The 15,237-nt window shown below is 38.5% G+C and overlaps 2 protein-coding genes across 11 annotated transcripts in view; one reads left to right on the forward strand and one right to left on the reverse strand.

Moving 5' to 3' along the window:
* Positions 1–4,048, forward strand: part of slc26a1 (solute carrier family 26 member 1) — a 129,336-nt gene extending 125,288 nt beyond the window's left edge. For 5 of the 8 annotated variants that reach the window (XM_072256089.1, XM_072256085.1, XM_072256088.1 and 2 more), the window contains one exon: positions 820–4,047. In XM_072256089.1, coding sequence (XP_072112190.1) covers positions 820–2,343 — 1,524 coding nt within the window. In that variant the 3' untranslated portion in view covers positions 2,344–4,047. Of the gene's footprint in view, positions 1–819 lie in introns of all 8 variants that reach the window. The other 3 variants (XM_072256090.1, XM_072256092.1, XM_072256091.1) reach the window with 1 other exon arrangement.
* idua (alpha-L-iduronidase) overlaps positions 1–15,237 on the reverse strand; it is a 179,303-nt gene that overhangs the window by 163,162 nt on the left and 904 nt on the right. For 2 of the 3 annotated variants that reach the window (XM_072256096.1, XM_072256093.1), the window contains exons 2-3: positions 13,719–13,808; positions 8,267–8,407 (exon numbers count right to left, since the gene is read on the reverse strand). In XM_072256096.1, coding sequence (XP_072112197.1) covers positions 8,267–8,407; positions 13,719–13,808 — 231 coding nt within the window. The remainder of the gene's footprint in view (positions 1–8,266; positions 8,408–13,718; positions 13,809–15,237) is intronic. The other variant, XM_072256094.1, reaches the window with a different exon arrangement.

Consider the following 15,237-nt stretch of genomic DNA (forward strand, 5'->3'; position numbering starts at 1 on the left):
CTCCTGACGTGGCTTTCAATGCTCCTGACTATATCAGAGTTCCCGCTGATAATGGTATCTAAGGGTCATGTAGGGGCTTGAGGTTACATATTTTCTGTTCCTTTTGATGCTCCACGGCACTTCATGAGTGAGGAGCCTACAGTTACCAAAATGTTCCAAATTTATCCCATTGTGTGGAAGTGCCACATGCTACATGATAAAGAGAGAACTTTGCTTCAGAAGAACAAAATTTAATGACAAATCCATGGACAACAGGTTGATTGGTGAGGGGGAAATTAAGTACTGATGTTTAATCTTGTACACCTACCATCTGTTTGTGAGATAATCAAAGAGAGGGAAGGAAACAAGTGAGGTGGAGTTGATTGGGGGGGGGGCGTAGAGAGGAGAGCAGAGAAAGGATGCAATGCAAATTCGGGATCTCGGCCGAAACGTCAACTGTTTACTCTTTAACTGCTGAGTTGTTCCAGCATTTTATGTGTGTTTGCAAGCAGAAATACTATTTCTGTTTGTCATAGCTCTACAATAAGCCACAGAGACAAACAGGCGTTTTCAACCCCAATTTGTCCATTCTGACCAAGTTGTCCACCTGATCTAATCCCATTTGCTTGTATTTGTCCATATTCCTCCAAGCCTTTCCTATCCATGCAATTGTGTAATTGTCTTTTAAATGATCAAAGTATTTCTTACGATGCCAGTAAATTATCAAGGATGTTTCATGGATGCGGAAAAAGTAAAAAAAAACTTTTTATTGGTGGCATAGGTGTTTGATTTTATATTTATGATTAAGAGTTTTTCTCATTCTTTTGTTTCTTATTCCAGCTACTGATGGCAGTTTTCCACCTTGGATTTGTATCCAAGTATCTATCTGAGCCCTTGCTTGATGGATTTGCAACTGGTGCCTCAATTACCATCATAACAATGCAAGTCAAGTACCTCATTGGAGTGAAACTACCACGGAGCCATGGACCTGGTAGTGTTGTTGTAACTTGGATGAACATTTTTAAGAACGTTCATAAAACCAATTTCTGTGATTTGATAACAACCGCCATTTGCATGCCTTTGCTGATTGCTTCCAAAGAATTAGGGGAAAGATACAAGGACAAGCTTAAGTTTCCCTTCCCAATGGAACTGACAATTGTAGTTGTAGCTACACTGATATCTCATTTTGTAAATCTAAATGAACTGTATGGCTCAAGTATTACTGGTCCAATCCCCACTGGTTTCTTACCTCCTAAAGTTCCAAGTTTATATCTTTTACCAAGAGTTGCTATTGACGCTATAACACTTGCAATCATCAGCTTTGCCTTCACAATCTCACTGTCTGAGTTGTTTGCAAAGAAGCATGGCTACACAATTCATGCCAATCAAGAGACTTATGCTCTTGGATTCTGTAATGTTATACAATCATTTTTTCATTCATACGCTTCCAGTGCAACTTTGGTTAAAACACTTGTTAAAGACTCCAGTGGGTGTCAGACTCAACTGTCTAGTTTTGTCAGTGCTGTGCTGGTATTAATGTTACTTCTTTTCTTAGCTCCTGTATTCTATTCTTTGCAGAAGTGTGTGCTGGCAAGCATCATTATAGTCAGCCTAAGGGGAGCTCTCATGAAATTTCGTGACCTACCAAAGTTATGGAAAATGAGCAAAATTGACACTGTGGTCTGGTGGGTCACTATGTTGTCTGTAATTTTAATAAGCACTGAAATAGGGCTTGTCACAGGGGTAACATTTTCAATTCTGTGTGTCATTATTCGCACCCAACTACCCAGGACAGCTTTGTTAGGTCGAATGCAGGATTCAACTCTGTATGAAGATCAAGCAGAGTACAATAATCTCGCATCTGTTCCCCAAATAAAAATCTTTCGTTTTGAAGCTGCCCTGTACTATGCCAATAAAGATTACTTCTTAGATAGCCTAATGAAGAAGGTTGGTCTGAATCCTGCTTTGGAGATTGCAAAGCAGAAAAAGGCAGAAAGCAAACGAAATGAAAAAAAGAAAGGCAAAACATTCAATGGTAACATTAATCAAGAACAGTCTGTTGTCATCAAAGAACTGATTCCTAAAATCTATAATTTTCACACAATTATTCTAGATTGTTCCACCATACAATTCTTGGATACTGTTGGTATTAATACAATGAAGATGGTTCTGAAGGATTACAATGATATTGGTATCAGAATCCTCCTGGCCAGCTGCAATCCTTCAGTGATCGATTCACTGAGTAGGGGAGAGTACTTTGGAGAAGACTGTAAGGACATGGACACTTTGCTTTTCTATAGTGTGCATGCGGCTGTTCAGTATGCTGAAGCCAAATGCTCTGAGTCAGGTAATTCCACTCTCTAAGTACATTCTGTTGCCAAGTATCGACCATGCACTATGGAAACAGCAAAATGTGTCCATTTTAAAGGACTTGTTATTCCAAGCTATGGATCATAGTAAATTTTAATCAATTCTGATGTTATATTTCATTGGATATTGCACAGAAAGTTAATCTACCACATTGTGGTCAAATAGATTGCAAAAATCCTTATTTTGATTTGACTCTGATTTAAATGGGTGATGAAATTTTATAACTCAGTTACTATTCCTCGGTGAACAAGGGAGGAAGTAAGGATGGGGCATTTTCGATGGAATTAATCATTTACACAAAGATGAAAGTAATTACCAAAAGAATAGGCATGAGTAAATACATTCATAATGGAAGAATAAAATGTTACTTTTTAAACATAATTTATCAGTAGTGATCACGAGTAAAGACTATTGCTTTGCCCTATGTTAAAAATGCCCTATGTTAATAGTTCAATTAGTTTATGTGAACAGAGCAGAACTACTAAACTGCACACAATTCTTTCAAATTCTGTTGAGACTATGGCTTAATGTGCCAAGCCATATACTACAGTGTTCAATGGATATAATTATTTTCCAGCTATAACAGTTTAGATAGAAATGTTCTCTCAATATCGTACAGATAGGCACTGCTGACATTAATCTGGTATTGCTAATTTAAAGTTTGCAACACTGAGGGTTTACTCCTTTTACAGGAGAAAAGTCATCACTCTGCAAGTCCATTTGTGTGCCCTCACCACAATGTCAACAACAATGTTATGATCACAATTAGGTCCAAGTTATTTTTCTGCTTTTGTAGTAAAATTGATAGTGGTTTGTCACAGTGTTGTCCATAAATTTAATAAGCACTGAATTAGGTGTTTTTTTGCGAGTAGCATTTGTGGATATGTGTATCATTATTCAGAATCAAGGATTAGAATAGTTTAATCAGGATTAGACCTAAAGAAAAGATACCTTTCCCCAAGCTCTTTGAATCAAATATCTTACACTGTGCATTATGAAACAATGGTATCTGATAGATTTAATGAAAATATTTCTAAAAATATATATAATTGAGGACATATCCCCTAATGACAAAATTCTGAGCACATAAAAATTAGTTACTTGAACTAATTTTTGGCACAGGGGCTGCAATCAACTTGAAATATAAATAAATTCATTCTTATTATTTATAATTCTGGTGTTTCATTTGTTTTTATTCTATTCTAACATTGCTTTGTTACTATATCATGGACCATTAATTTTGGAAGTAGTCTGTGCTTTCCAACATCCTGGTCACCAGTTGTGGACTTCAACTTGAATTGTGTCCATAAGTGAGGCTAATTAGTTGTCTAAATTAATAATAGTTCAACAAACTACAAAACAGAATAATTTTAATTAAAACTCAAATTGTTTACTTACAGTCCTGCTGTCATACCAAAGTGGCCTCTGCTTAAGGGTGTCTTTTGGGCAAAAAGGGTTAATGGGTTCCAAAGTGTATTAAATAATTGAAACAGCACTTATCTATATTATCATGAGATTACAAATAAGACATCAAAATATTAATATCTTGTAAACTGTATGTAAGTCATATTATTTGCTGTATGTATTAATTCTGTATACATTATAGAAATTATTCCATATCTGTATTTGAAACATACAACTAATAAATTAGGAATTAAAGAATTGTATTCACAAAAGCCCATTTTTGATTCAAATAAAACACTGGACAACTTGTGCTTTAATCAATCTGAAACAGTACAGTGGCCTTCAAATTCAGTCCTGTGGCAATGTTACTTCCTTAACAAAGACTTATTTCCAGTCTGCTATGCAACTGTAACCAGTTCTTGGTTAAACCACACAAAAATTAAATTCGTTATTTACAGTTACCATTCACTAATAATATGAATTATTATCAGGCACTTAGCAGTATTGCCCAGAAATCAGACCACATTGTTTCATGAAGTAAATATTGCTGATGAGTTTCAAAATTAGGCTTCCACATCTCCTCAACTCTGCTATTTTCAGGAACACGTTGAGAACCCAATCCATTGAGGCCCATTTAAAGATTTCATTCTGTCCATGTTTCCAACAAGCACTTTCGTCGGTCACTTTCAAGTCCAGACCCTGACTTTGGGTCAATGCTATCATACTCAGACCTTAATCTTCAACAGTTGGCCCCACTGTGTCCCCCAATCTGATTCTAGTTTACTTCTGCATGCTCCACAGCACAGTAAAAAGAAACTGAGCTGGAAGAGAATGCATGCTCCACAGTGTATAAAGGAAAATGTGCAACCTGACGACTTGAGCTCTGGGCACTGGCGAAGTTTGCCTTGTGAGGCTGTGAAAGAAAAATCGTGCACCTCTAACTTCAGAGATGAATTCTTAGGTGTAAGATGTTTAATAGAATTTCTGGAGAGTAAACAATTGTTAGAAATTGATGCATAAAATTCTGTCTGTAAAATGTGGAAATTAAACTACAACACCCTATTTTCTGCATAGCAGTTTAAATGTTCATCCTGAAAAATACTGATATAAAGCTCAACATGGACATACAGCTAGAAGACAGAGTTATAAAGCACAGAAATAGGCTCTTCAGCCTAACCTGTCTATGGCAACCATCATTAAACCCAAGACAAAATTTTCTTCACGTATTCACTATACACTAGGGACAATTTTAAATAACTAATTTACTGACCAGCTCACATGCCTTTCAGATTCAGGATTCAAGATTGTTTAATGTCATTTTTCAATACATGAGTGCAAAGGGAAACGACATGATCATTACTCCAGATCCAACGCAGCATAAAAACGCAATAAATATAAAGAACACAATAAATAAAAATTGATAAATCAGATGTGAGCGGAAACAGAAGCACAAGGTGGATGTGAACACAAGAAGAAATTTAGAGTGGTTTGTGAATTCCAAAAAAGGGATTTGGAACTTGGGTGAAAGTTTCTATTAATGACCATCATTTTGGAGTAATAACCCTCAATGAGTCATTTTTGAATGGTTCAGCAATTTAGAATTAGTTAATTAAGTATCCAAGGGAATACCCATTACAATTTAATTCACAACAATAAAAAACATCTATTACATAGCACCTCTAATATAATACAAGATCCCAAAACAGTCAATTGGAGCTTTGTCAAAGTGAAATTTGACTCAACCACAAAGAGAGATATTCAAAGAAAATCCAAGTCTTGATCAGTTTTAAGAAACATCTTAAAAGAGAGGTAGAAAGGGACACATTTCAGAGATTATGTAGTTCCAAGTTAGATTTAAAGTGCAAGAATGCAGAGATCTGTCTGGCTATAAAAGGCTGCACAGAATTGAAAATTGGTGGTGAGACAGATGGAGAATAACTGAAATTACAAAAGGACTTTAAGATAAGGATGATGCTTTTACTACATAAATTAGAAATTGATAGAGGCCAAGGGCAGATCTGTGAGAGAAAGTTAGGAGCAGAAAAATAGAACGAGAAACTGTTTCAGGGATTCTAAGGTTCCGGTTCAAGAAGAAAGGAACAAAGCAAAATTATTGAGGGGTTTTTGAGCCAACTGTATTGAACACTGCATTTGTATTGAGGGAAAAAAAGACAAGCAATACTTTCCTAGAATTAGCATGTTATCTGTCAAAAAGTTTTTGAAAAGTTACACAGAACAAAAAGTAGAACATGAATAAGTGATAAAATTCAAATACTATACTGCTTATTTTTCTGTTATAAATATTTACTCCACTAATCTAATGACTATTTTTATACAGTTGAACTTCTATTCTTTAATAATTAAAGTCTCATCCAAAACCAACACTGCCTCCTGCTGTTTTGCAGTAATTCTATAAAATGTAGGAAATATTAACATCCTAAAGCAGAGATGCATCCTACAATTACCAATGATGCCCAATTTCATGAGACTTGAGTTAGTTTATTTCACATTTCCAGCACATACAGTATTCTGTATGCATCGGAAGGAAGAAATTGCATTATGAAATATTTAAATACATTTCAAGTTAGGTCATATAACACCAGGTAATTCCATAAACTCCAACAACTTCATTAACTTTCTACTGTCAAGCAAAATTCACGTTAGACTTTTAAACAAAGTATTAACAATAAATAATGTCTGATATCTTTGGCTATACTTCTGACATCTGCTGCAGACATTCCACTTCTTTACAATTACTGATTATGTTACCCACTCCTCCTGCCCCTCACACTGGGTTCAAGAAGACCAGCTAATCAGAAATTGGAGATCTGACCTACCCTTCCATAAGTCACTTCTGTGCATGCTCATTCTTGGAATGCTCGATCAGCTCCACCTCTACATCTTGGTTATTTTGCATAATCTGTGTTTCTTTGCATTATGACAGTCTTGAACAGGAAGGTTACCTTTCTACATACAAGCCAGGTAAGTGTGTGATATTGGCATAAGTCAGCCATGGCTCCTACTCAGTAAATTCCAGGCATTTAACCTGGCTATATAATAATATTTATTTACTTCAAAGATATTCTATGCTCATCTTCCCCCTACCATTATCACACAAAGACCAAGAGGAGATGACTGGAATTCTTCAAAGGTATTCATTTAAATGCTTATCTCTTTATTGGTATCTAGCTCAAATGCATCCTTTGCCCATATGCTCTCAGCAAGATTTTCCAAATTCAATAGAAGGATCATTAAAATTAATGTCAGTGCCTTCTGCAAGACACCAACCCCTGCAGTTAAAGTTCAAGTTCAGTTTATTGTCACTCAACTGTACACATGTACACTACCAAATGAAAAAATGTTCCTCCAGATCAAGGTGCACAACACAGTCCATATAGCTCATAAAAATACAAAGTTATATTACCAAAAATAAATTAACAAATAATAGGTGCATATATGATACAAGTTATAAAGTAAACAGTAAAACACTATTGGTGCTTCATATGTGATGAAACCTGATGCTGGCAGGGAGTTCAGGAATCTTACAGCCTGGGGGAAAAAAAAGCTGTTTCCCACCCTTGTCCTGATGCTACGGTACCTCCTGCCTAATGGTAGAGGGTCAAAGAGATTGTTGGACAGGTGGGAGATATCACTGCCAATGCTAAGGGCCCTGCATACGCAGCGCTCCTGATAGATTTCTCTAATGAGTAGAAGAGTGACTTCGATGATCCTCTCAGCTGTCCTCGCAATCCTTTAGAACGGCTTATGGTCAGGGGTCTTGCAATTCCCATACCAGACAGGGACACAGCTGATCAGGACACACTTGATGGTACTCTTATAAAAAGTGGTAAAAATGGGGGTGGGGCGGGAGTCGAGAGATCCTCTCTTATCTCAATCTCCTCAGGAAGTTGGGACACTGCTGTGCTTTCTTGACTGAAGAGGTAGTTAGATCGCAGTTAGATCTGCTGGGCAGGTCACCATATTCGCATGCCCAATATGAGAGTTTAGCAGATGGACTGACAAAAGGATTCAAACATGGTCAATGCAACACCCCCACTGAAGCTTGCTTGGCTCTTGACTATTGAAAGCAGAATTGGGTTGCTTTGGAGAATCTCAAGCCATGCAACAGAAACACAGGGGCACTGTATAATCTATTTGATAAATTACCCACCCTGACAGGCTTTTCTTGATATTTCCATATTGTCGCCATCGGATATTTCATCACAAACTCTGAGGGAGCACTGAAGAAGTCGTCTGCACACCTGTAATTCATTTATCACCAATACCTCCTCCCTAACCCAACTATGAATTAATGTGGATAAATTCATGCTATTCACAATAATCTGCCTTAGTAACAAACCCATCACATCTCATGGAAAAGAAACCAACACGAAAGAATATTTTATAACCCTGGGTTAATAATATACCTGAAGAAGCAAGCACTACATTATTTGGGAAATTTTTAATGCATATTTGTGCAAATACATTAAGGTATATAATTCTGCAGACTTACCGGATTGAGATTAGTTCCAATAGCCAATGGATTCGAACTTGTTCAATACCATTGTGAGGTACTGAGGCAACATATGCAAGGTTCAGTTCTTGGTCCTTACTTAAGTCAAACAGGTCTGCTCTGTTGTGTGGAAGAGGAGGGCTGTGATGATGTATATAAAAAAAAAAGCAAATTTAGTCAATGTAAGTATTTAAAATGCATTAAGTATCTTTTTTAAAGAACAAAGCAATCCAAATACAAATAAGAAATACCGGTATATGCAGGGTTTAAAGGAGTAGTATATTCTAAAAGAAGCATGGAATAGAATTACAGAATTAAAGAAGGACTAAAGGAGTGTCATTATCATTCAAAATTACAACATTTAAAAGAATTAGTGACAATAAAAAAAGCCCCAAGAGCAATCTTGAACTTGTCAGAACTTGAGGAAGCAATCAGACTCTACATTCATTTCTGATGACCGACATCCAGGAGGATATATTGATCTTGGAGAGGACTGCATTGCAAATTCTTCAGAATAATAGCCATTTCTACAACGGTTAAATTATGAACACAGGTTCGCCAGGCAAACCTTGTATTTCTTTGAATATAAAAGAACAGATCAAATTAAACTGATGTGTTAAAAGATAATTGGAAGAATTGAAAGAATAGGGAAATTTTGCTGTGTTGTCTAGTAGATTACAAGTTGTGTGCTAGGCCTTAGATCTTGATCGTCACTTTTCCTTAGTGGACCACCTTGCAGAGTCCTGGCATATTAATAGAAGGATAGAGGCAACTGAGAAGATATTTACAGGTATATTACCAGAAATGTGAAGGGAATCACAACAATGAAGGAAGAACAAACTGAAGCTCCTTTGAGAAAAGAACACTGAGACCCAATAGACATACTTAGAATGAAGAAAGATTGTGATGGTGTACTATCTCTCCCTCGCTCTCTCCCTGTTCTTTGAGGGGAACAGCATAATTAAAGGCCATTAATTAGACGATCACCAGGAAATAGCCAGAGAGGTGAGACTGAGGCACTGGCTTGCAAAGGAAGTGGTTTAACTCAATAGTGTAGATTAACATAAGAAGGCTATGACTGGGAGAAGGACACAGTGGGTTACACTGGTACATTTAAATAGGATGAGATAAGGCATGAATGGTGTCTGAACACTGGTAATGGCTAAGTAACACACATAAAATGCTGGAGGAAGTCAGAAGGCCAGGCAGCATCTATGGAAAAGAGTACAGTTGACATTTCAGGTTGAGACCCTTCAGCAGGAGTGGAGGAAAAAAAAAACAATGAGGAGTCAGGACTGGAGTCCAGTCCTGCTGAAGGGTCTCAACCTGAAATGTCAACTGTACTCTTTTCCATAGATGCTGCCTGGCCTGCTGAGTTCCTCCAGCATTTTGTGTGTGTTGCTTGAACTTCCAGCAATGGCAGATTTTCTCGTTTGTGACTGCTAATGGCTAGTTGGGCGCAAAGGGATCTGTCATAAATATACAACGTAACCTGTATTATTACAGCTAGCCAAAACTTTAACATTTTAAACTTTAAAGCAACTTGAAAAGCACTAAGAGCATAAGACAATAAGACATAGGAGGAGAATCAGGCCATTCAGCCCATTGTCTGCTCTGCTATTCCACCATGGATGATCCCAGATCCCACTCAACCCCATACTCCTGCCTTCTTGCCATATCCTTTGATGCCCTGACCAATCAGGAAATGATCAACTTCCACCTTAAATATACACACGGACTTGGCCTCCATCGCAGTCTGTGGCAGAGCATTCCACAGATTCACTACTCTCTAGCTAAAAACATTCCTCCTTATCTCTGTTCTAAAAGGACACCTCCCAATTTTGAGGCAGTTCCCTCTAGTTCTGGATACCCCCACTATAGGAAACAACCTCTCCACATCTACCCTATCTAGTCCTTTCAACATTCAGCACGTTTCAAAGAGATCCCCCCACTCCCCGTATTCTTCTAAATTCCAGCAAGTACAGGCCCAAAGCTGCCAAGTGCTCCTCATATGTTAACCCCTTCATTCCTGGAATCATTCTCTTGAACCTCCTCTCCAAAGACAATAGATCCTTTCTGAGATATGGCACCCAAAACTGTTGACAATACTCCAAGTGCAGCCTGACTAGTTTCTCATAAAGGCTCAGCATTATCTCTTTGCTTTTATATTCTATTCCCCTTGAAATAAATGCCAACATTGCATTTGCCTTCTTTACCACACACTCAATCTGTAAATTAACCTTCTGGAAGTCTTGCACGAAGATTCCTAAGTCCCTCTGCACCTCTGATGTTTGAAGCTTCTCACCATTTTGATAATAGTCCACACTATTGTTCCTTTTACCAAAATGCATTATTATACATTTCCCAACAGTGTATTCCATCTGTCAATTTTTTGCCCATTCTTCCAATTTGTCTATGTCCTGCTGCAATCGCATTGCTTCTTCACCACTATCTACCCCTCCATCTATCTTTGTATCATCCCCAAACTTTGCCACAAAGCTATCAATTCCATTATCTAAATCATTGACAAACAATATGAAAAGTAGCCGTCCCAATATTGACCCCTGAAGAACAATAATAGTCACTGGCAGCCAACCAGAAAAGGCTACTTTTATTCCCACTCGCTGCCTCCTGCCCATCAGCCATTCCTTTATCCATGCCAATATCTTTCCTGTAATGCTGAAGGATTTTATCTTGATAAGCAATCTCATGTGTGGTACCTTATCAAACGCCTTCTGAAAATCCAAGTAAATGACATCCATTGCCTCTCCTTCGTCCACACTGCTTATTACTTCTTTGAAGAACACTAATAGATTGGTCAGGTAAGATTTCCCTTTACAGAAAGTATGCTGACTTTGACTTATTTTATTATTAGTCTTCAAGTACCCAAAACCTCATCCTTAATAATAGACTCCAACACTTTCCAAACCACTGAAGTTAGGCTAAGTGGCCTATAGTTCCTTTCTATTGCCTTCCTCCCTTCTGAAAGCGTGCAGTGACATTTGCAGTCTTCCAGTCATCCTGGACCATGCCAGAATCAAGTGTTACTTGAAAAATCACGACCAATGCATCTGTTATCTCTTCAGCAACCTCTCTCAGGACTCTGGGATCTAGTCCACTTAGTCCAGGTGACTTATCCACCTTAAGACCTTTGAGTCTGCACTATCTCTGGGCACTAATTCTTTTGTAATAGCAATAGTACTCACTCCATTAAGCTTATCTGCCAATTTTTATCCCCCATTACTACCTCACCAGCATCATTTTCCAGTGATTCAATATCAACTCTCACCTCCCTTTTACTCATTATATAACTTTAAAAACTTCTGGTATCCTGCTTTATTTTACTGGCTAGTCTGCCCTCCTATTTCACCTTTTCCCTTCTGATAGCTTTTTTAGTTGCCTTTTGTTGGATTTTAAAAGCTTCCCAATCATCCAACTTCCCACTTACTTTTGCTACCTTACATGCCCTTTCCTTGGCTTCTATGCAGTCTTTAACTTCCTTTGGCAACCACGGTTGCCTAGCCCTGCCATTTGCGAACCATATTTCCTCTGTGAGACATACCTATTCTGTGCCTGGTGAACTAACCCAGAAACTTCAGCCATCTCTGCTCTGCCAGTATCCTCCTCCAATCCACCTAGGCAAGCTCCTCTCTCATGCCTCTGTAATTCCCTTTATTCCACTGGGATACTGATACAAGTGAGGAGAGAAAAGATGAAATATGAAGGTATGCTAGCTATCAATATAAAAGAGGATATCAAAAGTTTTTTTCCCCCCAAAGTAAAAGAGAGGCAAAAGTGGACATTGGACCACTGAAAAATGGGGACAAAGAAATGCCAGACAAACTGAATAAGTTTTTGCATCAGTCTTCACTGTGGAAGACACTAGTAGCATGCCAGAAATTCAAGTGTGTCAGTGGGCAGAAATAAGTATAGTCACTATGTAGTTGCTTGGGAAGCTGAAAAGTCTGAAGATAATAAGTCAGCTGGATTAGGTGGACTATGCCCCAGAATTTTGTTAGAGGAAATTGTGTAGGCATTAGTCGTGATGCTGTAAGAATCACTAGATTATGGAATGGTTCCAGAGGACTGAAAATTGCAAATGTAACTCCACTCTTTAAGAGACAGAAGAAATTATAGGTCAATTAGCTGGGAAGAGGTTGGAGTCTGTTATTAAAAATCAGGTTTTGGGATACTTCGGGGCATGTGATAAAATAGGCCAAAGTCAGTGTGGTTTCCTTCAATGGAAATCTTGCCTAACTAATTTGATGGAATTCTTTGAGCATGAAGGAAGTTGACTTGGATTTTCAGAAAGTCACATGGGGTTGCTAGACAAGATAAGACACCCTATGGTATTGCAGAAACGATATTAACACGGGCAGAAGATAGTGTCTGAGTAGCAGAAGGCAAATAGTGGGAATAAAAGTTGCCTTTTCCGATTGGCTGCCGATGACTAGTGGTGTTCCACAGGGGTCAGTGTCATGTCCCCCACATTTCATGTTATATGTTAATAGTATGGATGATGGAATTGATGGCTTTGTAGCCAAGTTTGCAGATGACACAAAAATAAATGGAGGGGCAGGCAGTGTTGAGGAAGCAGGGAGTCTGCAGGACTTGGACAGATCAGAAAAATTGGCAAAGGAGTGGCGGGAGTAAAGGCAGAGACTATTTTCTAAACACGGAATGAATCCAGAAATTAGAGGTGCAAGGGGACCTTGGAGTCCTGCTGGATTCCCAAAATTAAATTTGCAGGTTGAACCAGCAGTAATGAATGCAAATGTAAATGAACATAAAAGCAAGGATGCAATGCTGAGCCTTTATAATGCATTAGTGAGACCACATTTGGAGGCGTGATGGTGGCTGTGGTTGTTGGGGTACAAGTCCATGTGAGTGTGTTTCCAGCAGGCGCCATGTCTGAGGCTACTGTCATATTAGAACGTATGGGAACGGGAGGCAACCATTCTTCCCCATCTCCATTGTAAATTGAATTTTTGGATGTATGCTGTTCACCCGGAAGAAATACCGGATTAATATCACCCACAAACCCATAAGGAAGCTCATGTCACAACTTATGCGGGTCAAAGTGATCTGGGACTCAGGACAGCTGCTGTTTATGTGAATGTGGAGCAGTGTAATTCGACCAGAGGAGATGCACAGTGTAAACCCACATCATGGAGAACAGGAGGCGTGTCTGTTTGGGTTACCCAGAGAAATTGGCAGTAGCAGAAATTTGCATTCACAATGGCCATAGGATTGACTTTGACAGCACAAAACTACTGTGCCACGCCAATGGCTTTTGGGACTGTCTGGTGAAGGAAGCCATTGAAATAAAATTAGATGAAAAGAATTTTAACAAAGATGAAGGTCGCGCTCTAAGTAAACAAGATGGGAGAGCAAAAACCTGATTGGATGAGTATTAACCAATCAGGAGGGATGGACAACAGAGTATACATACCACTGGACTAGATATGCCCAGACATCATCCCTGATGAAGATGGTAGAGTTTGTCATCAAAACATCAGTTAAAATCGATACCTGTACTCGGCTGGAAGTCCAAGAAGAGTTTATTCATGCATCAATTTGTACTTGCCATAATTAAATTCCATCTGCCAATGTTCCTCCAAACTTTATAACTGATCTATATCCTGCTGTAGTCTTAGACAATATCCCTAGCTAGCCATGACATTATTAATCCTCACATCATCTGCTGACTTCCCAAATTCACATCTTTGTTTATATTACAAACAGCAAAGGTCCTAGCATGAAGCCCTGACATACATCATTCCCATCACTACCCCGTACCTCCCATCACCAAAATAATTTTGGAACCAATTAGCCAGCTCTCCCCTTGAACGTGCCTTAACCTGCTGAACATGACTTCCATGCGGGACCTTGTCAAATAACCAAATGAAGTCTACATAGACAACATCTGCCAACCTGCTTCCTTGGCCTCTTCTCTTCCTAATGGACTGCTAGTGCCCGTGTTTCATGACCAGAAGTGTGGGCTGAAAAATCTCTCTGGGGTACATATTTTTATACGTACTTTGACAAGAAAATGAACCTTCAAAGGAGGGTCATACACATTTCAGAGTTGCCTGAAAAAAAAAGTTGGTTAATCTACTTGGATTGTGCTCAAGAAAGCTGAGGTGCATACTACATGGATAGGAGCATATTGGAGACCCAAAATCATTGAAGGATCAGGGTACTGAACAGATGTGTCATTGGGAAGTTGAAAAATGTGCAGCACTAATTGTGAGTAAACAGGCACTCCAATTAAGTGGGATAACAGAATAAAGACTGAAGATTCAGACATTTTCAAACTCACTCAAGAGACCTTTTAAATGTACAGTAATTTGAAATTTTATTTAAAAACTGGAGAGTGTGCCAGTGGTGAAGCATTTGAACCAAGAATGAATGCAGTTATATTTTTTCATAGTTCTGCAAAAATACAGACACCAGCCAATCAAAAAGAAATCACTGGGATACAAGAGGCTCTGTAGATACCGGAAACCTTGAGCAACACACACTAAATGCTGGAGGAACTCAACAAGTCAGGCTTGATCTAGAGGGGGAAATAAACAGTTAACATTTTGGGTCAAGACCCTAAATCAGGATTGGAAAGGAAGGGGGTAGAAGCCAGAATACGAAGGTAGGGAGGGGGAGGAGTACAAGCTGTTAGATGAAGCCATGTGAGGGGGATGCAATGCAAGTCAACAAAGGAAAGACATCTAAAAAACACTAGGACACCATCACTACAGGGTGTGGAATACAGTATAGAGTTCAGGGATAGGATTAGAGCAGCAAAACGGAATGGCAACAAAGGTACATGGGGAAAAAAATGGGATAGATAACCAATGCAAACCAGAACAACTTCTGTAAAGAGATTAGAACTCATAGAATTGAGGACTGTATTGCAATTGAAATTGTTTTTTTATTGCCACATGTACCAAGATATAGTGGAAAAACACTTTTGC

This window comes from Mobula birostris, chromosome 4, assembly GCF_030028105.1.
Source record: "Mobula birostris isolate sMobBir1 chromosome 4, sMobBir1.hap1, whole genome shotgun sequence".
In the NCBI taxonomy this organism is placed as follows: Eukaryota; Metazoa; Chordata; class Chondrichthyes; order Myliobatiformes; family Myliobatidae; genus Mobula; species Mobula birostris.